The 26,225-nt window shown below is 39.4% G+C and overlaps 1 protein-coding gene and 1 long non-coding RNA gene across 9 annotated transcripts in view; one reads left to right on the plus strand and one right to left on the minus strand.

The window, feature by feature from the left end:
• GRM5 (glutamate metabotropic receptor 5) overlaps positions 1 to 26,225 on the minus strand; it is a 555,933-nt gene that overhangs the window by 57,127 nt on the left and 472,581 nt on the right. For all 6 annotated transcript variants that reach the window (XM_049713432.1, XM_049713430.1, XM_049713431.1 and 3 more), the window contains one exon: positions 4,228 to 5,167. In XM_049713432.1, coding sequence (XP_049569389.1) covers positions 4,228 to 5,167 — 940 coding nt within the window. The remainder of the gene's footprint in view (positions 1 to 4,227; positions 5,168 to 26,225) is intronic.
• Positions 1 to 26,225, plus strand: part of LOC117202151 (uncharacterized) — a 268,363-nt gene that overhangs the window by 53,033 nt on the left and 189,105 nt on the right. The gene's annotated exons all lie outside the window — the stretch shown is intronic.

Below are 26,225 nucleotides of genomic sequence, written 5' to 3' on the forward strand. Positions count from 1 at the left end.
TCTAAGAGTTTTATAGTGTCCAGTCTTACATTTAGGTCTCTAATCCATTTTGAGTTTATTTTTGTGTATGGTGTTAGGGAGTGTTCTAATTTCATTCTTTTACATGTAGCTGTTCAGTTTTCCCATCACAACTTACTGAAGAGACTGTCTTTTCTCCATTGTATATTCTTGCCTCCTTTGTCATAGATTAGGTGGCGATAGGTGTGTGGGTTTATCTCTAGACTTTATATACGGTTCAATTGATCTCTATTTCTGTTTTTGTGCCAGTGCCATACTGTCTTGATTACTGTAGCTTTGTAGCATAGTCTGAAGTCAGGGAGCCTGATTCCTCCAGCTCTACTTTCTCAAGATTGCTTTCGCTATTCGGGGTCTTTTGTGTTGCCATACAAAAGACAACCCTCAGAATCAGAAAAAATATTTGCCGACGAAGCAACTGACAAGGGATTAATCTCCCAGATATACAAACAGCTCATGCAGCTCAATATCATAAAAACAAACAACCCAATCAAAAAATGGGCAGAAGACCTAAATACACACTTCACCAAAGAAGACGTACGTATGGCCGACAAACACATGAAAAGATGCTCAACGTCACTAACTATTAGAGAAATGCAAATCAAAACTACAATGAGGTATCACCTCACACCGGTCAGAATGGCCATTATCAAAAGATCTACAAATGATAAATGCTGGGGAGGGTGTGGAGAAGAGGGAACCCTCCTACACTGTTGGTGGGAATATAAATTGTTACAGCCACAGTGGAGAACAGTATGGAGGTTCCTTAAAAAACTAAAAATAGAGCTACCATATGATCCAGCAATCCCACTCCTAGGCATATACCCTGAGAAAACCATAATTTGAAAGGATTCATGCATGCATGCTGATGTTCATTGCAGCACTATTTATGATAGCTAAGAACATGGAAGCAACCTCAATGTCCATCAGCAGAGGAATGGATAAAGTAGATGTGGTACATATATATACAAGGGAATATTACTCAGCCATAAAAAGGAACAAAATAGTGCCATTTGCAGAGACGAAGGTGGACCTAGAGATTGGCATACAGAGTGACGTAAGTCAGAAAGAGAAAAACAAATATCGTGTAATATCGCTTATATGTGGAATCTAGAAAAAATGGTGAACTTATTTGCAAAGCAGAAATAGAGTTACAGATGTAGAGAACAAATTTATGGTTACCAAGAGGGAAAGGGGAGGTGGGATGAATTGGGAGATTGGGACTGACATATATACACTACTATGTATAAAAAAAATAACTAATGAGAACCAACTGTATAGCACAGGGAACTCTACTCAGTGCTCTGTGGTGACCTAAATGGGAAGGAAATGTAAAAAAGAGTGGATATATGTATACGTATAACTGATTCACTTTGCTGTACAGCAGAAAATAACACAAGATTGTAAAGCAACTATACTCCACTAAAAATTAATTAAAACAAAAACAACTGATCATTGTAGCCTTAATCTTATGAAAGTTAGTAGAACCACTAGGGGGAAGTAGTGTGCACACTTGAAGACAAGCAAAAAGTAGCTACCACATTACTACATTCTCCAGTCCATTCATTCAACAAACATACCGATGAACGATTATTGAGTGTCTTCTATGTGTCAAGCACCCTTCTCAGTACTTCTAGGCCCTGGAGGCACAGTGATGAACAAGGTAGACAAGGCCTCCACTCCCAAGCTTATCCTGCTTAGATTGGGACAAAGGGTATGTTCTACAGTCTGGCTAGAAGCTAGACAATGTAAAAATGGAGATGCTCTAGAAAGCCCAGGCTATACAATCAATGTATGTATAGGTTTGTTCTGCCTTATATGATGCTCTCTTTGTTATGAAGATCCTCCTCATCGCATACCTGACACAGAGACATTCAGGTATGGACAAAGACTGACAGCTGTTAACTTAGTTAATAATAATAGCAAACACTTAAGAAGTACTTATTGTGTGGCATACACTTACATGTATTTACTTATTTAGTCTTACAACCACTGTATGTAATATGTATTTCATTAACTCCATTCATCAGAGGAGGAAATGGAGGCATAGAGACGTTAAGTGATTTGCCTGTGGTTATACAGCTAGTAAGTGATGCTGCCCAGCTAACTGGGATGTTTAATCCCAGTGCTGCCCAGCTCTGCACTCTGCTACCTCCAATAAAGTGTCTATTGTGTGCTTGCGCTATTTCTTTCACTCTTGACAATCCTATGCGGTAGGTGATATGATCTCAATTTGGCAGATGAAGGAAGCAAGGCTCAGAGACAAGAAATGGTAGTGCCGGTGTTCAAACTCAGGACAAGCTGGCTACAAGGCCAGTGCTCTTCACCATTGCTGCATGTTCTCTCCATGGAGCCTGCCCTGGTGAGTTTTTGGGGTGTTTAGGCACAGTCTCACAATTCCGTCCCTCCAGCAACCGGTTTGTTTTCTCTATCAGGATTCCCTGGAAGATTTTATTTGAAGAGAGAGTTTAAAGAGAGGCTGATAAAATAAAAGTTTGGAAAAAATAAATTTTCTTGGATAAAATAAAAGGCTTATCTTGCAGAAGTTGCAGAAAAAGAATGTTTTAGAAGTCACGAAGGCAGATGGAAAATATGCCAGCAGTTAGATATACGGAAGGTCTTCTATGTATAGGCCATGACATACCCAGCATTTATTGAGGAAGTAGAAGGGGTTATTTTTCCCAGGTTTACAGTTTAGTTGAATACCTTGCACAGTGTACGTGGAAAGAGATGAGAGGCATATAGGAATCAGAAAAGAATTGAGAGAGGCAAGGATACATGTTAATAATGCAAATGAATTGGGTCATGCGGATAAACTCCCAAGTATCCTATGAGTCCTTTTTAGTCCTCAGCAGACACAGTACCTTTACCATCACCCATAATTCAGGCTTTGAAGAATCAGGGCTGATAGGCAAGTAGGATTTTTCAGGAAGGCTAAATGATGGTATAAGAGAATTGTTCAAGGATTAGTATTTAGCTATTTATCTTCCATTTGAAAAACGCTTATCTTCCACTTATTTGTCTAGATTTTAGGAAAATTCTCAAATCTCTATAGAGTTTGCAGACTGATGCTCTGACTAGCTCTTTTGATGTGTTTTCTTAAATATTATTCCCAGTAACAATCTATGTAGCCTTTTTAATACCTCCAAATTTGTTCTCAAGCCACTGATAAGATGATCTCATTGCCTTTTGAAGTGCCTTAGGGGGCATTTATCACATAAGAAGGTCCTCCACATGGAGGGATATCATTGGCTGTTGGCTTCAGATTCTTTTCAGATGGCAATTGGCCGATAACTACTACCTGGGACGCTGGCCCTGCTGGATGGGATGAGACTATGGACAACAGAGAAAGTGGGAAACTGGCTGGTTGTTTAGCAAGGTTATATGCAAAGCCCCTTTGTTGTTTTGCCCCTTTCAGCTACTTAGACATGTCCCAAAGAGTTCAAGTTGCCCATTAAGAATGAAAGTATAGGGCTTCCCTGGTGGCGCAGTGGTTGAGAGTCCGCCTGCCGATGCAGGGGACACAGGTTCGTGCCCCGGTCCGGGAAGATCCCACATGCCGTGGAGCAGCTGGGCCCGTGAGCCATGGCCACTGAGCCTACGCGTCCGGAGCCTGTGCTCCGCAACGGGAGAGGCCACAGCAGTGAGAGGCCCTTGTACCACCAAAAAAAAAAAAGAATGAAAGTATAAATTATATATTTCTTGTGCCTCTGTGGGGATGGGCAGTCAAGGGTCCTTCTGGGCTTGAGAGAGGTTCAGGCACATGTAAGTGCAGTCAGATGTGTAAGGCTCTTGGTGCTCTGCTCTCAGCATAATCTTTGTTAACACTAATTTTCTCTGTTCTATGCGGGTGAATTAGAATTTAGTCCACGGTGTATCTCTGTCCCCTCAGGACCCCGAGGTCCTTGCCTTGCCTCAGTGATTTAGCTGTGCTCTCCCTGTTCTTCTGACCTCACTTCCCTTTTGTTGTAAGTCTTTGCTTTTTTTTCTCTATCTCAACTTTTATGTTTCTGGCCTTAGGTTAAGTCACCAGGCCCATACCCAATTAACTCCATAAAAACCATTCAGTGCAAACGTCCAAAGCCCTTTCCCAGCACCCTGCCTCCCCTAGTTTCAGTTACTCAGGTATTTCGCATCTCAAAGGCCTGGGAAACAAATGCCACTGATTCCGCCCTAGGGGCCAGTGCTCTAAGGCACCTGCAAAACTTTTACCTTAGGGTTTCCCCAGAGGAGCCCCTCCTCTTCCACAGGTTGACCAGGCTGCTGGATCTGCTGGCTGCCGAGGAGGACTTGCCATCCCCCACGTGCATGCGCACCACCGTGGACGTGGTGAAGGCACTGCGCACGTTCCTCTCTGGTTTGGCCAGGATGATGTATACCTTCGGCACAAACATGCAGCCGAGAGCCACTGTGGCGCTGAGGCTGACTGAGAAACACATGGTGATGATTTTGTAGTTGCTGCCGAAGTAGATGGGCACAAAGGCCAGCCATATAATGCAGGTGGTGTACATTGTGAAGGCGATATACTTGGCCTCGTTGAAGTTGGCTGGAACATTTCTGGTCTTGAAAGCATAGAAGGTACAGCTCAAAATCAGCAATCCATTGTATCCAAGAGGAGTGACAACTCCTAGGTTGGTGGTGTTACAAATCAGGTAGACTTCTCGAATGCTTGGGTAGTCGTGCATTATGTCGGGAGGCTCCATTATAAAGAGGGCGATGATGATGCCCAGCTGGATGCATATGAGAATGAAAGCAATCACTAGCTGGGCACAGGCACTCATGAATCTGGGCTTTTTGGTACAGATCTTCTTCTTGCTGCCAGCCAGGATCCTTGCAATACGATTGGTCTTGGTTACAAGGGCTGAATAGCTCATGGCTGGGGAGAGACCGATGCCTATTCTCTGAAGGTAGCAGTAAATCTGTTTGGGCTTTGCAATGAGGCAGAAGGTACATAAGTAGCCCAGGCAGATGCCAGCAAGGATAATGTAGCAGAGTTCCCTGCTGGAGGACTTGACTACTGGTGTATCACGGTAAATGATGAAGACTGCGGTGACGAACAGGGTGGCTAGCAGGCCGAGGCAGGCAAACACCACAGCTGCAATGGGCTCAGGGTCACCCCAGCGAAGATACTGTACTGGGATCAAATCACAACCTGCAGAGACACAGACACATATTGAAAAAGAAGGAAGAAATATTGACTTGGGTCACTTGTGCCTAAGTTGTAAGCAGGTGCCTATGATCCTTAGAGCTTGTCTCCAGTCTACCCTTCTAAGCTCAGTATCCCATACGACTCCTTTCTTCATATATTCAGTCATAAAGTATTTATCTTTAGATTATCAAATACATACTCTGTGACAGGAGCTGTTCTAGGTTCTGAAAGCAAAATCATGAAGAACATATTCCCCGCCCTCCAAAAAAAAAAAATTGGTGGGGGTTAGGGGGACTTTTATAGAATTACTTACAGGTGGGATAAGGACCATGAAGAAGTAGAGCATGAACCCTGACTCAGTCTGTGGGAACAGTAAAATCTCCTTCAACAGGAATTAGCAAATGCAAGTGTTGTGGTTTGGCTGAATTTGTGGATTTGGTAGGTTTAGCAAATAGAAATTAATTGTAAGGAAAGAGCTAGGGGGCATTGGAGGCATGAAAGGAGGTTCCATACAGTAATGGGATGAGTGGCCGAAGATAAGTCTGGAACGTAGGCAGGAGGGGATCTTGCAGGGCAGAGGGTCTTAGATCAATGGGAAGTCATTGGAGGGATCTATGTAGAGTAAGAGGAATCACACGGTCAGGTTTGTGTGCGTGTGTTGTAAACATTATTTTGGTTGCTGTGTGGATTTTGGATGAGGTAAAGGTGTAGAGGGATTTGAGAAATATTGGAAGCAATATAGGCTGTTTAAATGCATGTGGGGATATGTGAAAGACAAAGGCATCAAGGATGACCAACATTGGTGCTTGAATCCACTGCAAAAAAACATGACAGGGCTTCCCTGGTGGCGCAGTGGTTGAGAATCTGCCTGCTAATGCAGGGGACACGGATTCGAGCCCTGGTCTGGGAAGATCCCACATGCCGCGGAGCAACTGTGCCCGTGAGCCACAACTACTGAGCCTGCGCGTCTGGAGCCTGTGTTCCGCAACAAGAGAGGCTGTGATAGTGAGAGGCCCGCGCACCGCGATGAAGAGTGGCCCCCGCTTGCCACAACTAGAGACAGCCCTCGCACAGAAACGAAGACCCAACACAGCCAGAAAAATAAATAAATAAACAAATGTGGGGTTTAAAAAAAAAAGAATTTAAAATTAATCAATACAATCATAAACAGCATGTAGGTCAAATAATAAAGCATAATTTTAAAAAAATTAGAAAAAAAAACAAAAAGAAAAAACATGACAATTTGGCGTCGTTTGGGTTATGTGCCTTCCTTTTAAATTTCTTTAGGGCAGTGATTCTCAAACTTGGCTACACGCTGGAATCACTTAGATATTCTAAGAAAGTACTGCGGCCTGGGTTTCAGTGCCAGAGTTTCTGATTTCTTTGGCCTGGGTATCAGGATTTTTAAAAGGCACTCTAAGTGCTTCTAAACTTGCAGCCAGAGTTGAGAACCACTGCTCTCAAAGGATCATTCTTGTCAATTAGATTTTTAAAATGGAATTGAGATAGCTTTATTGAGTGAGTAGGAGAGGAGTTAGTAATCTGGAGCACTGGACACTTCAGCAATGTGGCAGAGATCATTCACTGCCTGCAAATAGCCATTCTCCCCTTTATCCTCAGCAACAGATCTCTGTTTCCTTTGGGGTGGTAAAGGATGCAGCTAAAACGCTACATTTGCCAGCAACCTTTGCAGTCAGGTGTGCCATGTGATAGGTTTTAGCCAGAAAGATGTAAGCAGAGAACTCCTTCAAGGAAAATGACTCATCTTGGAAAGTACCTTTTTTGCCCTTCCTGGCTTTCTCCTTCTGTCGACTGGACTATACACATGATGGCTAGAGCTCCAGCAGTTATCTTGGGCTATAAGGTAACATTAAGGTCAGAAAACATGTTTTGGGATTTGGAAGAGAAAAATGCAGGGAGCCTGAGTCCCTGTTAACCGTGGAATCACTGACTAGCTCTGGACTGTGTATATCATATTTACCTTGTTTAAACAACTTTTATTTCCCTTATATATGCAGCCACACCAAATCCTAATTGATATAGCTGTAACTTCCTGTATCTCCTGGTCAAGGGTATTGTAGTAAGTGGCTTTGAATATCAATGGCTACTAGGAGGTAAGGGAGACAACAGTCACAGTATGTAATGATGGCGTAGGGGAGCAGAATTCGCCATCCCCAAGTATGTCTCTTTGCGATATTAATTACTTTCAGCTGGTTATTTTCTAAGAAACGGCAGACGGGGGAAGAAAACTGAAAACCCCACTAGGAGAGACACACTTTTGTAAGAAACATTTGCATTCATGAGGGAAATCTCCATTTGGAAGGGTGGCACCCTCACTGTACAGTAGAGGAGGATGTCCAAATCTCTAGAAATTCTTATCAGTGGAGAAGGCAAAGACTTGAATCTGCATAAAAACCTTTACCCTTACTGTGCTTTTCCTCCCCTAGCTGACTGTCCCCACCCTCAATGTCCTCTATTGTCTTTAGCTGAGGACGGTACTTAAGATGAGGGCTTTGGCCATTTTGGTGAGTTACTCATTTTTCCTGAGTCTCTCCCGTGTCTACAGGTTGTTAAACTCTTTGATTTCTCTTCTTAATGTCTCATGTCAATTTCATTCTCTTGATGTCAGCCAGAAGAACCTAGAAGGGTAGAGGGAAATTTCTTCCTCCCTGACAATGACAAAGAAGCGTGGGGTTCTTTCAAAACATGTCTGAGGCAGCTCTGTTGTAGAAAGAAACGAAAACATTCTGTCTTCTCTCTCTTATTTCTGCCTTGCCAGTCTTTTTCTTCAAGATCTTAGGTTTCAAACTATTAGTTTACAGTAAGATGCAATACGGGTTTAATAGGATTTGTGAGTTAGCCTAGGGTCCTCAGCACACTTTACAAAATAGTTTCTGTGGGAAAATGTATGCTTAGTTTAAAAACCTGTGCTTTTAACTTTAAAAACTGTGTATGTGGATAGCCCAGACTAAATATGACAGTTATTTTATATAGTGTATAGGATTATAAATAAATGCATATCTCATTGCTAATGAATATACCTGTATCTATATTTTTAGGCACTTGTGTTCACGTGTGCGACTTATTATGTAGGATATCAACTTCTGAGACTTTAGGATACCATAGGGTTTAGGTTCATATTTACAAATTTGTTCTTCATAGAGACTGTTTTACAACAAGAAAATAGAGACTCATCATTCCTATCTTTATTCTTCCATAACAGCTTATTTATAACACTGATATGACAATGAAATTCATTATCTACTGTAGTTAATTCTATAGGGGTCTGTTTCCCCTGCTAGGTCATGAGCTACTACATGTCCATAGTAATTTACTGATACAGGAGAGATGTTATGTGGTACATGAAGCAGGAATCCTTTCAATAGCTAAAGAGAATCACCTGAAAAAAAATATAAATATTTAAGGGCTTTCACTTTACTCCTTTTTTTCCCCCTGTTGTTCTGCTAAATCTTAACTGCTTTTATCTAAACGTCATTAGCACCCTAATTACTGAATGTTTTCTCTGTGATAACATTCATCACTGTTTTTATGTCAAATATATTCTTGAACTCTTCATGGGCAACCTGTTAACATCATGTGTGAAACTTAAGAAATCTCCATTAGATATTTGTGTTGGAAGAAATGTGTATAAGGGATGCCTCTAATGTGTTGTGGTTATTTTCTCAAAGTTGTCAGAATTTATATATTCAAATGAATGTTTTTTTCATTTAACGTGAACCACTGCGAAGGCTTTAATGATGCTGCCATTGCACAAAATACTTTCGAAACTATTCTCTTGGAATAGAAGATATTGGATTCTGATTATAGTGTTATAATCATTGAATGTTATAAATTGGATAAGATCTTAGAGTTTCCAAGAATGGATGTGCATCACAATCACTTGGAGAGTCTACAAAAATACAATTCAGGAGTCTAAACTCAGGAGATTTCGAATCAGTACATTTGGGGTGGGACAAAAGAATTTTGTTTTGAATCAGCAAGCTAGTGACTATACAACTGGTCCTTGGTTGGCAGCCCAACCTTAGAGATTATCAGGCTGACTTCTCATCCAGTGTGTGAATGTCTTACATGATAATTACTAGATGCAATCACCCTAACCCTACCTAAGGCTTTCCATGAGCTATGTTGTCTCAAGGCCAGGATTAATAGTGGGGGAAGATAGACTGGAAAGACAGGAGGTCTGGATGGCAGGTAGAGACGGGAGGTGAATAAAATGGTTAGAAGGCTATCACAATAGGACAGGCAAGGGATGTTAGGGCAATAATTAAAAGCCACTGTCCTGAGAACATTCAGCTGGTAAAGACATTTCAGAACTAGGACTGAAAGAAATGATGAGGTAGACAGACAGCAGAGTCAGGAGAGAGGCTTCTGACCAAGCTGATGGCAGTGCTGTTAACCAAGATGCAGGCTGTTGGAAGAAAAGCATCACATTTTATAGGAATGATATCTAGTTCCAGTTTGGACATGTTGTGTTTGAAATGTTTATGACGAGTAGAGCAGATGGGAGCAGAAGCTTAGAAGAGCTATCAGGGTAGAAGTTACAGCTTTAGGAATCATCTGTGTATAGGTGGAAATAAGAGACATGGAAGTAAATGTAATCAATAAGGAAATTCATGGATATATATAGATGAGAGCAGAGTCTGGAAGTCTGGTATGACACCGAACTTAAGGAAGGGCAGAGGAAGAGGATATGTCAGGGAAGATATAAGCTAGATCATCTAGAAGGAAGGAAGGGTGTCAGAAGCCAAAGGAAAGTGGTTAAGTGGTTGGTGCACCGTATCCTCCTCTAACAATGTCACTTCAGTTTTTCTTTCTTTCTTTCTTTCTTTTTAAAAATCCTTACCCAAAGAGCTTTCACAAAGCTTTGAGCTTCAGTTTTCCAGATATCTCTCCTTGTGGCATATCACTCTCTTATATTTCCCCCCTTTACTACTTTTAGTTCTGTTTCCTCTGAACAGGGGGTGGTATCATGAAGAAGTTCTATCAAATCTCAGAATATTGAGATACTGCTAACCTTATTATGATATAAGTTTAGATTCTCATTAATCGCTACGCCTACTTTGCATTGGTTTACAAACATCTGAATACACTGTTATTCTTCCTAAATCTCTTCCTTATTTTCTTCTGTGAATTAGGGCCTTTTCTGCATTAATGGTTTTCTTTTTTATCCCAGTTTCATTCTCAGTGTAATGGTAAGTACTCAGTATTGGAAGTACTCAGTGTACTGGTAAGTTATCACTGGAAGGGTATGTAGAAGTTAACTAAGAATCTGTAGACTATATATTTTATAGTTTTACTATAATCAGTTTAGCGTATGCTTTTTATATTTTAGATGAAAGGATCTTGATCATATTGGTGAAGTTCCCTCCTAACAAGCATATTAGAGTTTCTTAGAAGATGCACGATATTATTACATTCCTTTCTAGAAATGCATGTGAGGCATAAATTATAAAATCACGACCTGTTTTCTGATGACATCTATTTAGGTGGCTATCCACTTCTCACTTTCCTCCCCTTTCATGCTTGATCCGTATTCTGTGATTCTCCAGTATAATTCATCCTTTCATAGCTTGAGGTGACATATATTGAAAACAACAGTTTTTTTCTTTTCCATTATAGTTTATTACAAGGTATTGAATATAGTTCCCTGTGCTATATGTAGGACTTTCTTGTTTATCTATTTCATACATAGTAGTTTGTATCTGCTAATCCCAAACTCCTAATTTATCCCTCCCCCACCCCCTTCCCCCTTTGGTAGCTATAAGTTGGTCTGCGAGTCTTTCTGTTTTGTAAATAAGTTCATTTGTATCGTTTTTTAGATTCCATATAAGTGATGTCCTATGATATATGTTTTTCTCTGTTTGACTTACTTCACTTAGTATGATAATCTCTAGGTCCATCAGTGTTGCTGCAAATGGCATTATTTTATTCATTTTAATGGCTGAGTAATATTCCATTACACACACACACACATATGTGTGTATATATATATATCACAGCTTCTTTTATCTATTCATCTGTCGATGGACATCTAGGTTACTTCCATGTCTTGGCTATTGTAAATAGTGCTGCTGTGAACACTGGGGTGTATGTACCTTTTTGAATTAGAGTTTTCTCTGGATGTACGCCCAGGAGTGGGACTGCTGCATCATATGGTAGCTCTATGTTTAGTTTTTTAAGGAACCTCCATATTGTTCTCCATAGTGGCTGCACCAGTTTACATTCTCACCAACAGTGTAGGAGGGTTTCCTTTTCTCCACACCCTCTCCAGCAGAAAATACAACAATTTTTTTTAAAGGGAAGGAGAGCTGCCAAAACTGTATTATCCACATTATCCTATGATTCCACTACTGTGCTTCCCATACATCTAACGGGAGATGGACGGCTCACTGATTTCCTGGACACCTAAAAATGATATGACTGCTTAGCAATAACTGGTACTCATGCTTACTGTTTGGGTATTAGTCTTGCAGGAGTAATATTCCTGTAGTTAATAGTTCCTAGACTGTTGCATTCTCAAACCCTCTTCCAGGTGTCTGTTCAGGCAGAAGGAAAGAGGAGTCAAAGATCCTGGGACAGGTGCCTGATGTTCTGTAAGTTGACTAGGCAGGAACTCCTTGACAAGCTCCTTATTTCCTGTATGATTTTGGAGGAAAGGAAGTTGCTGCTGAGAATCTTTGAGCATCAGATGTATGTGTTGTCCGCTGCCGGTCAGGCCATTTCAGGTATACGAAACTCATTCAGGGCTGTTGTGGAACTCTCCTCTCATACGTGAACAATAGATCTGCCCAGAGTACAGGGTGTTGACTGGGGACTAACAACATCACGCCTGCTGGCAGTCTGCTCCATCGATAGACCATTTGTCTGCCTTTCCTCCCTTCTTTACCTGTCTGGATCTGGATCTCTGGGGTGTTGGTTTGAGATAGCAGAGTGATGCAGACTCAGAATTCTTTCTGCCTTGTTCATAGCCCTGCTCATTTAATATTTTCTCTTCACTTAGCCTAAGCTAAAGTTTTTCATTACTTCCATATTTCAGAAGAACTGGAAGTGATGTGTGTGTGTGCGTGTTATATTTAGGTACCTTATTTTTCTTTGTAGCACTTACTATAATTTTAATCTATTTTGTGTGTGTATATGTGCATGTGTTAGAGAGAGAGAGAGAGGTTGAGAGAGACGTCATATTAAGTCTGTCCTCCCTACTTCACTAAAAGCACCCTGATGTCAGAGACTTTGCGTCTTTTGCTCACGAATGGAACCGTGGTACTGAGCACGGTGCCTCACTCGTACGGTTAGCACAGCAATTTACAAATTAATATATCTACTATATAATCAAAGTATAATCAAATTCTCATTCTGGTGTATGGACCAAATCATTCTCAGCAAACCTTTTTGTGGCCTTTAGGAAGTCCAAGTTGCAGAACTGTTATGTACTGTTATAGATAGAAATCTAAATTCAGTGCATTACACCTGAATTTTAGAGTCAGGGTTCTGAATCAGAGAGGATAAAACTAAGGAAGCACCTCAAAGGCTTCCTTCTGCCTAGGGGTGTGACATGTCTCACATTAGAAATATTCCTGGTACTAACTTGGCAGTGATCAGTGTTTGTGATTAATCTAATTTTGAGTAATTCATTGGATCTGGGAATTATGAATAGAAGAAAGAGGGAGGCAGTAACCTAAGTCATTCTTTAACAAGTGTCGTTTAGTATAAAGTTCAGATACACTGTTCCCAAAAAGGCTTCAGTAGTTGTGGCATGCGGGCTCAGCTGCTCCGCAGCATGTGGGATCTTCCCGGACCAGGCCTTGAACCCGTGTCCCTTGCATTGGCAGGTGGATTCTTAACCAATGCACCACCAGGGAAGCCTTTGTCCTTTGGTGTCCTTTGGTGGGTGCCCTCTAGGAACCAGTGGGCGGCTCTCACTCCAGTCGGCAGCACTAACTGGAAACCCCCAGAAGAGTTAGCAGCGAGGTCACTGTGAATCCCACCCATGACCTGCCAACAGTGTTGATCCAACTGGAGCTCTCTCCTTTCTGTGGCCCCCACCACTCAGCACTTACCCAAGACTTCTCACCACTTTTCCTGGACCCTTTCTCCCCAGCAGGGCCTCAGAAGGCCTGTCGCCTCCCTGCTCTGTCTCCTAGGCCAGGTGACTCTTTTCTCAGTGTGTCTTTTGCTAAAGATGCCCTTTTTGTATAAATAAAAGATAATTTGGAGTTGTTCTCTCTCTCTCAAAAAAAAAAAAAAAAAAAGGCATTCCCAAAAAGGCATTTTCTAGAGTTGATTGATTTTACCATTACCTTAGCATGAAATAAAACATAACCATGATTCCTCCCTCAAATGAAAATTTAGTCTCTATCCAAAATGTTTGGTAGGTTTTATGGAAGCTGCCTCAATGGGAAGCCACTTTATTCCTGTTTACGCCAGCATTAAAAAAAAGGGCAGAAACTAACATGTATTGAATGCCTACTAAATGTCAGGTGTTATCCTAGATATTTTAGGTAATCTTCACAATAAACAAGTGAGGTAGGTATTATTAACTCTGTTTTACAGAGGAAGGATATGAGGTTTAATCTGATGCATTGGGGCTGAGATTAAAACCCTGTGAACATTTTGATTGATTGATTAACTGATTGACTTATGTTACATGAGGAGAGACAAACTGATCAGCGTTCCTTTCAAAGGGGCCCTGAGGTTACTTAGTAGGAAGGAGAATCATGAATAATTGGCAATGTCTGCCATGTGCAAGGAGGGGCTAGTGGTGGCATAAGTATTTGATATTTGACGTAGATCTATTCTCCCTTCTGAGAAATCTCATTGGTTCAAATTCTTCAGCGAGGTTCTCATCCTGGCTTATATGTCCTGAGGGTTGCTAGCGAGACACTGATTGGTAAATTTTTACTTTTGTGTCCCTAAAGTTTTCTAGTGTGGAATGGGCACCAATACCCACAGCACACGAGAACAAGGATTGTAGGACATTCCTAACATTGCCACATAGAGGACTTACAGCCACCCATTTATCATCGGACCCAGCCTATTTCACGCCCTTCAAGGTTTATTGCATATTTTTTGTTTTAGTTTCCCTTAATAAAATTCCCTCAGAGAGCTGACAACTCAAGGCTATAGTTTTTATTTAGCTTTTATATTTTTTTATTGGTTACATTTTATAGGGGAGTTTGAAATTGTATGCAAAGATTAATTTCAGAATTAGGCATAAAGAATGATTTAATAGTTCTGCAGAGTGCTGAGGGGAAGGATTATCACAGATGCACATTTGTAGGGACCAGCTTTGGAAAAATATGACTTCCGGTCATACTGCGGATGAATAAGAGAGGAAAAACACAGCATATGAATTTAAATAATAAGATGTGCTGACTAGGGAAGAGATATGGGAATATATGTATATATATAACTGATTCATTTTGTTGTGAAGCTGAAACTAACATACCATTGTAAAGCAATTATACTCCAATAAAGATGTTAAAAAAAAAAAAAAAAAGATGTGCTGACTGGAATACTTTGCTCCATTTTTACCTTTCCCCTCTCCCCTCACTATCTAACTCATTCCTCTTTCATTTTCCAGCTCTTCTTTGAGGATGGCTTTTCTGATTCCTGGAGTGACAGGTTCCTCCCATGTGGTCAAGCAGTTCCCTGTGCCGGTGTCTATCACAGCGCTTGCACAATATTTTTTTGCACATAATAGCACAACTGTTATGCTCATAGTGAACTTGCTTGTCTGTTTCATGTAGTAGACAGAGAGCAAATTGAGAGCAGGGGACTGTTTGCCTTTTGCTCTGCTGTGCCAAGCCAGTAGCCAGTACACAACACGCACTTAAACAGGTTGAATGAATGAATGATTATGTTAATGGAGGAGAGAACAGTTGAATCAGGAGACATGCATTTCATTTTCAGCTTGCACACAAATATTTCTGGTGAATACGAGATGCTTCCTCTATTTATTTGTGTCTCCATTTGTTTTTACTTTTTTGGAATTTATTTAGTAACAATGAGCATTCAGAGATATTTTCATTGGATGGGGATCCTTCCATCTGAGTCTTTTTCCATTTTTATGAGAGAGGGCACATTTTACAACCAGGTAGCTTCTTCAGCCTGCTTTCTGCCTGTGGATGACTGGATTACCAAGGATCTCTTTATATTTGAACTGTCTGTCCTTTGCATGTTTTAGTTGTGTCTCCATCCATTTTTCTATACATAAAATGGAAATACAGAACTCCCTTCCCTATAATGAGGGTTTTAATCTGGAGAAACCCTTGTAGAAGAAATTGCATATGAGAAATTAAAGACCAATTACCTGAAAAAGAGCAGTGAAGCAATTTCTCAGGACTGAGAAAATAAAATGCTTAAAACTATTTTTGTACTTTACTAGAATAAAACATTAAAGTCATCACTTTAAAACCAAGAGAGGATCAAGGGAATTTTACACACATGATTTGAGCTATAATGAGTGTTTTACAATTAATTTCCTGGTTTCCTAGACTCTTTTCAGGCTCCCTTTCCTCTGGTTTTAGTCAGTCATTTTTTTTTTTTTTTGCAAATAATCTGCATAGTAAAAAGCATTTTCCTCCTGTGGCTGGTCTTCCATCCAAATGTCCTTTCTGATTTTGTGACTCAGATATTTATTGAGTGTCTACTGTGTTCTAGGAGCTTGTTATTCCCAAGTGTCCAAAACAAGCAGAAACCCCTTACCCTTTAGCTTGTGTTCCAACTGGGGAGACTGACAATATATGATCAGCAAAAATAAGTTAATACATTAACAATATAATGGAATAAAAGGTTATCTATGAAGTGGGGAAAGCAAGAGGTAGAAGAGAGGGGAAAGGGGGACAGTTTGTAGTACTAAACACGTTGGTCAAGGTAGACATTTGAGCAAGGACTTGAAGGAGGCAAGGATAACAGCAGTATGTGTATCTGGGGTGGAGCATTCCAGGCAGAGAGAACAGCTGGGCAATGACCCTAGGAGAACAAGCTTCCAGATATCTTAACAGAAGAACAAAAGGACCAATGTGTTGGGGGATAGAGGGAGATGTAATAAAGAGGAAAATAGTCCAGATACATAACAAAGGTCAGGTCATATAGAACATAAATTTGACTTTGAATGAGAGCAAACTATTGTAGGTTCTTAGACAATGGAATAACATGATCTGGCTTACTTTTTAAAAAGGTATCTCTGCCCGGGCTATTGAGAAGTGGCTGTAGGTAGAGGCAGGGGAAGAATCAGGAAGATAAATTAGGAGGTTATTTCACTAGTAAAGATGATTAACAGTTATTACCAGGACCAGGATCTTACAGTGGAGGTAACGGGAAGTGGTAGACTTCTGTATTTGAAGGAAGAGTCAGTGGAATTTCCTGACCAATTGACCAAAGGATATGAGAAAACGCAAAAGATGATTCCAAAGTTGTTGGCCTGAGCTACTGAAAGAATGGATTTGCCATCAGGTGAAATACAGAATGCTAAGGATAGAGCAGCCTTGGGGATCAGGAAGGTAAAGACCTGGATTTCAGTTTTGGAAATGTAGAATTTGATATATCTATCGCACATTAAAATAAATATGTCAAGTAGGCAGTTGAATATTCAAGTCTGGAGATCGGATGAGAAGTCTGGGCTACATATTTAAATTCAGAAATCTTCAGTGTATAACTGAGAACAAGAGACTGGGTAGGATCACCGGTGAAACAAATGTAGATAGAAAAGAGGATGAAGACTGAGCCCTGGGACACTCCAAAACTCTATTCTTACTTTTATTTCAAACACAGAGTTAGATATAAATGTAAAAACACTAAAGGCAATAGATGCTAGATTCATCCGAGAAGGTTAATTTTTTTTCTTGTCATTGAGGAAGACAGGAAAAGTGGATAATGATGCCATTATTATCCACTGAAACCAGAAAAACTTTTGATCAGGGAGAGTGATTAAAAAAAAGATGGCAGGAAAAGAAAAAGAATTCAATTGCAAGCATAAGAGGAATAAAACATCGGTCTTAGTAATAGATTTCAGTTTAGAATGGAAGACAAAAACAGGTGACTGTATTAAACTGTGTTTACTTTAGTGTTCACGTAATATGTTCTTAATGTACTTCGGCAAACTGGAAACAACCAACATTAACAGAAAATAACAAATGTGGTTAGTTTATGCGTCCAGTTGTTCATGTGCAAGCAGTGATTAATGTACTTCTTGTCATGCATGCATTGATAACAAAATAGCAAAATATATTAATCTAAAGAAAAACAGTAAAGAGTGGGCACTGTAGTTGAATTTATCAGCACTCTAGAACCTAAAAGAAATAAATGGGAAACAACAAGACAAAAAAAAAAGAAACATGCCAGATGCCTTTTAGTATTGTTGTGGCTCATGACTATCTTTCTGGAGTTTCCAAATCACGTTAACCTTGTGTAACCCATTCATTTGGAATCAGAAAGCTAAGAAGGTAAAGTAAGTGACATTAAAAGAGATATTTATAATAGTAAGCTAGTTCAACAAATGCAAATTCATTGCCTGTTCTGTGCCATTTACTGGGCTAGACAATCATTGACTTAGAGGATCTTACTTTCAAATGGGGAAGACTTTCAATAGAGGTTGGAACTTTCTCCAAATTTTCTCATTTATCTTTAAATCGATCAATCTCTATATTCATTTCCCATCACTATATCTTTTAAACTTAATTAACAGTAGAGTGATAATCGTTAATATAACTGAACTGTTAACAGGTACCAAACTATTCGTGTGCTATTTAATCTCTCCAATACTTCTGTGAACTAGTTACTACTGTTACCTCCATTTTTATGTAAGAGGAGCTCAGAGAAGGAAATTTATTTTTGCTTCAAGTCACACAGTGAGTCATTGGTGGAGTGTGGATTTCAACATGGATGTGTCTAATTCCAACCCTTTTGAGATTTAAACCTCTATGTTACTGGAAGGTAATAAAGAAGAATTGTTCCGGACATGTCTCACACGCAGCCAGAAATTTCAGCTGTATTTTTTAATACAACGTTTGTTATAAATTTCACCTTCCTTAGATAGTATTGGCGAGTCTATGTAACGAATGTAAGGAAAATCTAGAAAGTGCTTAGGGACCTGGGGGGGATTCTATTGTTAAGCAAAGTAGTCACTTCCTTTTACAGCAGCTGGTCACCGTTATGATGCTTGGTCTTTAGAAAACGATGGTTTCCATAAATAGGCTTTGATAGGAAAAGTGAATGTGAAATAGTGATTCACTTGCCTCAAAACAACTTGGTTATGTTGGAAAAAATATTTTTGAATACACATTCCTTAGATATATTCGTTAGGGTTTTTCTTTCTCCTTGAAAATTCTTCTCCCTTTTACCTGGTTAACTTCTCATTTTCACATGCATTATTTCCATCTCCTCCCAGAAGGTACCACTGAACTTCCAAGACCTGGTTAATTTTCTCTCCTCAGTGTAATTAGTTTTTACTCTCAGGCTAGCACTTTATTTTCTTCCACCTTCGTTCCTTTCTTGGTCTGTTCATTCATTCATTCTTTCCCTTATTCCTCCTCTCTCTCTTATTATTTATTGGACAAACATTAAATCAGTTTCTCCTATATGCCTGGCATACTTAATTTATTGAAATTGCTCTTTATTTGTGTGTGTGTCTGCCAGCCTCTGGGATACTCGAGGGTAGGAATTGTGGCTCCATGATCACTATGTGTCCGGTGCCCAGTGCTTTGTTTGAACCAAGTTGGAGCTATTTGCTAATGAGTACTTCTATCTTGCATGCCACCAATGCACAATTCAGTTATTGTATGTATCATATGTTACACTCTTAATGCAATTATGTAAGTCAGTCTTCTTCTACTGTGGACATTTGATGGCCTGGAAATGGAAGGTCAGACACCTTCCATTTGTATCTTTATCAACAGAACCTAGCACAGTGTTGAAAACAGTATAGAAACTTGATTAAAAAACGACTTCTGCTGAATGAATGATAGGATAACCAGCTTGTAGAGCATGTGTTCCTATTAAGATTATTATGTAACCTAGATAAGCCAAGAAATTAGAGGTTGCCATTATGAAAACCTGTTCCTTTTAAAATATTAACAGGAACTATTTATTAAAATTGTAATAATAAAACCCACATATTTCTCATCTAAATTCGTAACAGATTTCCCCTAAAGAATCAGAAACACATAATAAACAGAAAGGGTTTTTTTACCCTTTCCTCATCCAAATTGAATTGTAGTAATCAAATGGGCAGCACTTTTTACACACATTTGAAATGAAAAATATCATAGCAACCTGGAGATAATTAACATGTGACCAGCTTGAAAGCTGAATTTTTTCTCTTTCTGTAATTTCCTGGAAATGTGGGGCTCCAAAACGTGATTATGAAGAAAGGCATGTGGTGTAGCAGCAAATGGGGGAATCACAGTGCCTGGGCTTGATTTTCCACTAGTTTTGTGACCTTGAGCAACTTATAGAATCCTCCTGGGTCTTAATTAATTCAGCTGTAAAATAATAAAGTCTACCTCATAGGATTCAAAAGGATAATGCATAAGATAGTTAAAAATACTGGTGACGACACCGCACAGGGAGATCAGCTCGGTGCTTTGTGACCACCTAGAGGGGTGGGGTAGGGAGGGTGGGATGGAGATGCAAGAGGGAGGGGATGGGGGATATATGTATATGTATAGCTGATTCACTTTGTTATACAGCAGAAACTAACACACCATTGTAAACAGTTATACTCCAATAAAGATGTTAAAAAAATATTGGTGATGAAAAGCACGTCTCCCCACGTTTTTATTTACTTATTTATTAAAAGGTAAAAAAAAAGTCCCAAGAAAAGCAGGACAAACTGAGGAACACAAATGAAGGAAGTATTTATAGGAAGAGAGTAACTCAAATGCTGGAGTTGTAAAACTTGTCAGTGGTTCTGCCTCCTTGGAGCTCATCCTCCACTCCCTCCCAGCTTCCCACCAACTCCCTTTTGTTTGACTCTGTTCTGTTTTTGCCCCTGAAGTGAAGATACAAAGGTTCCAACCTCCAAAGCAATTAGGTAACTTAGGGAACGAAAGGAACTTCCTAGAGAATGTTCCTATTGACGTTAAAAGGTTGATAGGCACTGCCCTCCTTCCAGTTTACAGCTTTGCACTTAAAATAAATAAGATACATTTCTTTGCGTGTGAGAAGCAGGAAATCATTCTAACTTTCTGTCATAAAGCTTCCCACTGAGTTACTTTTTGAAAGCCATGTTGTTTTTGCTTTTTCCTTTTACTTGGGTTTGTTGGAAGGTTGCCAGAGTTGGCAAACCCACCTGAAAGGGTTTCCATGGCTGTAGCTTTGGACTGGGCAGCTAAAGATCTGCTACTTATATGCCATCCCAAATTCTTTGAGAGGAAACAAATTAAAGATTCTTTCTAGGACAGTTTCTGCACGCATCTGGTGGGCAGCAAGATCTGCTTGGCAGAAGCTTGTAGGGAATGCTCTGAGTGCCTAGCCAAATTGTCGCCTTCCACTATTTTTTCCTCCTTCCTTTTTCAAACCAGACCACATTGCAGTTATCTTCTTCTCTCAGCGAAACAGTGACCTCCTCCTGTTAATTTAAATTTCTGATCTCTTCATTGCCCTTTATTCCCACTACATCATCACAGTCCAAACCACCAACAGATTCACATTGTGACTTGCAAAATTTCCTTACTGTGGTTTTCTCTCTTCCTTCTTTTAAAGTCCCCAATTTAGTCTTTATTTAAAAATTTTATCTTCTAGTATTCAGTATTTAAATAGCTCAAATCATATGAAGTATTTTAAATTATAAAAATTTTAAATATGCAGGGAAGTGCAGAACAAACGTAAAAATCCAGATTTAACAAATGTTGATATTTTGTCATATTTGTTTCAAATTGCATATACACACAGCTTACAGATATAACTGAAACCTCTCTTGTAAATCCTACCCGACTCCCTCCCATCTCTCTCCAGATGAAACCATCATTCTGAAATCAGTATCCTTTCTACTCATGTTTTTAAACAATATTTACACTTTGCATTTTGACTGTGTGCATAATATTTATAAAGCAGTCCATCATGATTGCATTTCCTTTCTTATTTTAATTGTTGGATATTCCTGGAGATAATAATTGCCCTGTTTAAAACTGTTCTCTAGAATGTAAACATCATAAGGGCAGAGAATTTTATGTTTTGGTCAGAGAAATATTTTCAGCACTTAGAACATTGTCGGGAACAGAGGAAGTGCTAGTTATATATTTGTTGAGTGAATGACTAGATAGATAGCTGAATGAATAAATAATGTCTTTTAATTTCCCTTAGAATAAACTTTAAAATAGTTACCATGGCTTACGAAGGCCTGCAAGAGTTGGCCTTTGCTTGGCTTGCCTCCCTCCCCCATGCCCCCGTGCTCCCAGTTCCTCCTCAGTTTCTCTTCTGTTCTCCAAAACACTCTTCTCTTTCATTTGAATCTGGCCTACTTCCAACTTTACTTTAATTCTTGCATGTACACAGTTCCTTGAAGAGGCAACTTTAAACCTCATCTAAGTAGCTTCCACTGATACAGGCTCCTACACCATTCTGGTCTTCTCTGTTAACGCTCAGCATCTTATTATTACTTGTCAATATTTCGGATGATAATCACTTTGAGGGCAGGGGTCCTGTTTATCCTATTCACTGCTAACATGGATACCTGAAGATTGTTAGGGAAAGAATAACTACTTGTTGTACTTAATGAAAATAATTTGAATTAGGAATATTGTTAGGTTCTGCCCTCATCCTCCATTTAAAATCTTTCTTTATTTTCTTCCTGGTTTTCATGCCTGGTTTTCTTTCTTTCTCTTCTTAATTCCTGGTTCCTGCCAATTTATGATGGCTATTAAAAATATGGCTAGCTTAAAATTTATTTTAATGGATATATTGATGAAAATACATACTCTTAATATAACTCAATATTATACGCACATATGTGTGTGTGTATGTGTGTGTGCAAAAAAGTAACTCGCAATCTCACCACTCATAAACATTTTTTCTTAAGGTAATGTTCATTTCAGACATCTTTCTATGAATATATAAGAGTAAATGGCTAAATATAATATAGATATTAATGTCAGTTGATTGCCACTCCTAGTTGTTTTTCTAAACAATTATTCAATTCTAAGATTTCTAACTGTGCTAACAATCTTATAGAGCTGTGCTGGGATTAAATGAATTAACATTTGTAAGATGCGTCAACGAGTTCCTGGCACACAGGAAACATGTATGTGTTAGTTGCCATTATCACAATGGGGGCACTGACCCAAAGTGACCCGAGCTGTCACGTTATAGGCTGAAGTGGGGTAACTGTAAGCCAGTTGGGTAGAAGAAAGACTTACAGTATCCTCTGAAGCCAGCCCCAAGCATCTCTGTGGCAGGCCTTGGAATAGCTGAAGCCATCAGAGCAGTCTTCTGGCTTAGCTAGCAGTGCCAAGTGCCAAGTTACTTTGAATCAGAGTCAACGAGATGGGCAGCAAACAGCTATAGGCTCTTTGGAAAAGTGCTGGAGATCTTAATGAAAGGTTAAATCTCACATACTATCAATGTGGAGACCTTTTCAGGTTTGGTACTTATTCTCCCTTCTCCCCTCCCACTTTCTTTCCCCTCCCACATATACACACACACTCACATGTATGCATGTAGCCAGAGGAAAATCATTTCATTCTTCTGTTTGAAAATCTTCACTGGCCTCACACTTGTCTATGGGATAAAGTCCAGACTCTTTAGTTCAAGGCTGTCTTCAGAGCATGGCCCTAATACTTACTTCCATCTTCATTTGTAACACTCCCCATCATTTACTGCAGATCGACACTCATTTGCTGAGTGCCTACTCTGTGTCAGGCATTGTGTTAGATGCTAGGAATGCAAAGGTGATCGAGATATGGTTATGTCCTTGAGAAACTAAGGATTCAGTAGGGAATGCAGACAAGGATATAGGCCATTAAAATCCAGTTTGAAAATGATGTAACGAGGGAAGCAGAATTTGCTTAAGAAATACAGAATAGAGGACTTACTAGTCTAAGTACCACAAAGAAGGTATCACAGAGAAGGTGACATCGGGGCTGAGGAAGGAAGGTGAGCAGGAGTGGAGTAAGGTGAAGGTGAACAAAGTGGAGTAAGTGCATTCCAGGCAAGGAAGGTAACACCTGTACGGACATAGAGGAGTCGAATAGCATTGTGTGTGGATGAGAATTATATGCAGCCCTTGATACTAGAGTGTCAGATGAGCTTTATAAAGTGATGGTGATTGAAATTACAAAGATCATAGGAGGGTGAGGGAGAGAGGGAATTTTGTATGCCATGTTGAAAAACTTGGACATATCCCGTAGAGATATGAAAACACTGGTCAGTGTTGAGCAGTGAAATGAAAGGGACACATCTGTCTTTTGTAGCAAGATGAAAAACAAACTTGGAGGCATGTGGCATACATTTGGGAGTAGGGAAATAAACTGGGAAATTACTGCAATAGTCAAATGTGAGATGATAACTTAGTCAAGGGAAGAGTTGTACCAATAGATGGAGAGGAAGGAGGGAGAAGAATATTTAGCAATGCAAATAGGCAGACTTGCTAAGTGACTGGATATGGGTTGCCAAGAAGAGAGAAGAGTTCGGATGACTCACTTCTTTTTGTTTGGAGAAATTAGGAGGATGATGGTGCCATTCGTAGCCTCAGCGCTGCACACTTTTCCCAGTAGGATCTTCTTACCTTTTTTTAAAATGAGCTTAAAGATTATGCCTCAATACTAAACCTTATCTAATTTCTCCAGGGTTAGGTGTGCCCTTCTCCATTTTTCCATAATGCTTTGCTCATTTCTCACCTACAGCACTTGGTCTACTGCGTGGTTACTTATTTATATGCTTTTCTCCCACTAGATCATAAATTTCTTGGAAACTCAGACTAAATTTTACATTTCCAGTTTCTATTACATTTCTGGCACAAACTAAGGCCTTAATTTGTTAAATTAATTAATTCATACTTGAAAATCTCAGACATCCAAGCTGCTCTTGTCTAAAACCAAACTATTGATCCTTATCAAAGAGTGCAAATTTTCCTCAAGGCAGAAAATTTGGTAGCCTTACTTAATATCTGTTGCAACCAATTCATCTGTATATCCTGTTGGTTCTACTCCAAAGTATATCTGAAATCTTCCAATGCACTGTTTAGCCCAAGATACCAAGAGCTCTTGGTGCCTGCAATGGCAACCTGCAGTAACCATCCTGCCTATCTCCCTGGTTCCACTTTCCATCCCTATCCAAATTATTCTCCCTCACAGCAACCAGAGTAATGTTTTAAAATTATACATCCAATCATGTATTCTTCTTCTACTACAGTCCCTGCAAAGGTTTCTCATTGTACTTGGTATTAAACACTCAAATCCTGAACCTGTTCTACAAGGCTATACAGTATATGATCTAGCCCCTGCTACCTTTCTGATCTCTTCTGACATTGTTTTTCCATTGGCTTATCCATAAACAGACTTTCACATGTGCTTTTGCCTCAGGAAGAAATGCCCTTCTCATCATGTTTTGATAGCTATTTCTGTATTTATCATTTAGGTCTCAGCTAATCTTCACTTCTTCAGAGATCTTTTATGACCACAAATTTAAATTATGTCTCCCCTAATATTTTCTTTTTTTTTTTTTACTCTTGTTCTTTTACTTCATACTACTTAACACAATTTGTCCATGCCTGTCTGTATGTGTCTGAGTGTGTGTGTGTGTGTGTGTGTGTGTGTGTGTGTGTGTGTGTGTGTGTGAGAGAGAGAGAGAGAAAGAAATGTCTCTCTCCCAACAAGATGGTAAGTGATATAGAACCATGTCTATTTTTAACCCCAGTTTCTCCAGCACCTATTATTATAGTGCAAATAGTAATAATAAAATACTTTTCTGTTGAATGAATGAAAAAGCAGACCATGTTCATTGTGATAGTTTTACAAAACGTAGGACAAAAAATTACATCTGCATGTTCACGTTCAAGGTGCTTAGCCACGTGGATAGTTGAATCTGTGAAATAGTTTTTCAGTTTAATGATAATCCATATTGAAATCAGAAATTAGAAAAAAGTAAACAAATAGTATAAAGGAAAAGATCGCCAAAACTGCTCTTCATTTCCCTCACAAGAGAACCAATCATATTTTTTTCTTTCTTACATTTTTCCTGTATGTGTGTGTGTGCGTGCGTGTGTGCGTGTGTGTGCTTTAGTTTATCTGTAAACTAAATTTATTAAAGACTTTGTGTTCAGCACTGACTTGGCTCTGGGGATAGCAGGATGTATGAGTATCAGAAAGCTTATCATCTGACGGTGAAAACAGGACACAAATGCTATCACAAAGTACTTGGGTGTTTTATTAAATCAGAATTTAAAAATTTTTTTTTTAAGAAAAGGAATATCCTCTGCATAAATACCAATCACTGAAAACAAGTCTTAATGTGACCTGGCCTCAAAAGGCCCAGAATCACAGGATTTTTAGAACCAGGTTTTTGGAATAAGCTAATACAACTACCATGGATAATCTCTTGTCCTATGAGGGGTCGATTCTAACACTGACGATGTTATAATTCTCTAACCTCTAGGAGTTTGTGCTTAATCCACCTCAACTGTAAAACCACTAGGTGACCTGACATACCACGTGGTGGGCCCTCTGCCTGGAATGTCTTTTTCTCTTATTTCCCTGGAAAACTTAGTTTCACAGGTCCCCTCCTCATACTCCATGTCCACACACCTGTGTCATTTATTGTAATCACATTTTTACTGTTTACCTCCCTCATTAACTTCTTGACGATAGAGGGCATATCTTCATTTTTACATCTTTATATCGGTGGTAGGCAAATAGGCATCTAATATGCATTTGCTAAATGTTTATTGAAGGAATTGGAAGGAAAGATGGAAGGTATCCTGTTTTCATAATGTAAAGATTAGAAATAGCTATGAAATACCATATTGAGAACACAATGACAATAATTCCTTCACATTTTTGGAGGAAAAAACTCCTAAACCAAAACATCACACAAACAAAAACAAAAA

The sequence above is a fragment of the Orcinus orca genome, chromosome 8 (assembly GCF_937001465.1).
Source record: "Orcinus orca chromosome 8, mOrcOrc1.1, whole genome shotgun sequence".
Classification (NCBI taxonomy): domain Eukaryota; kingdom Metazoa; phylum Chordata; class Mammalia; order Artiodactyla; family Delphinidae; genus Orcinus; species Orcinus orca.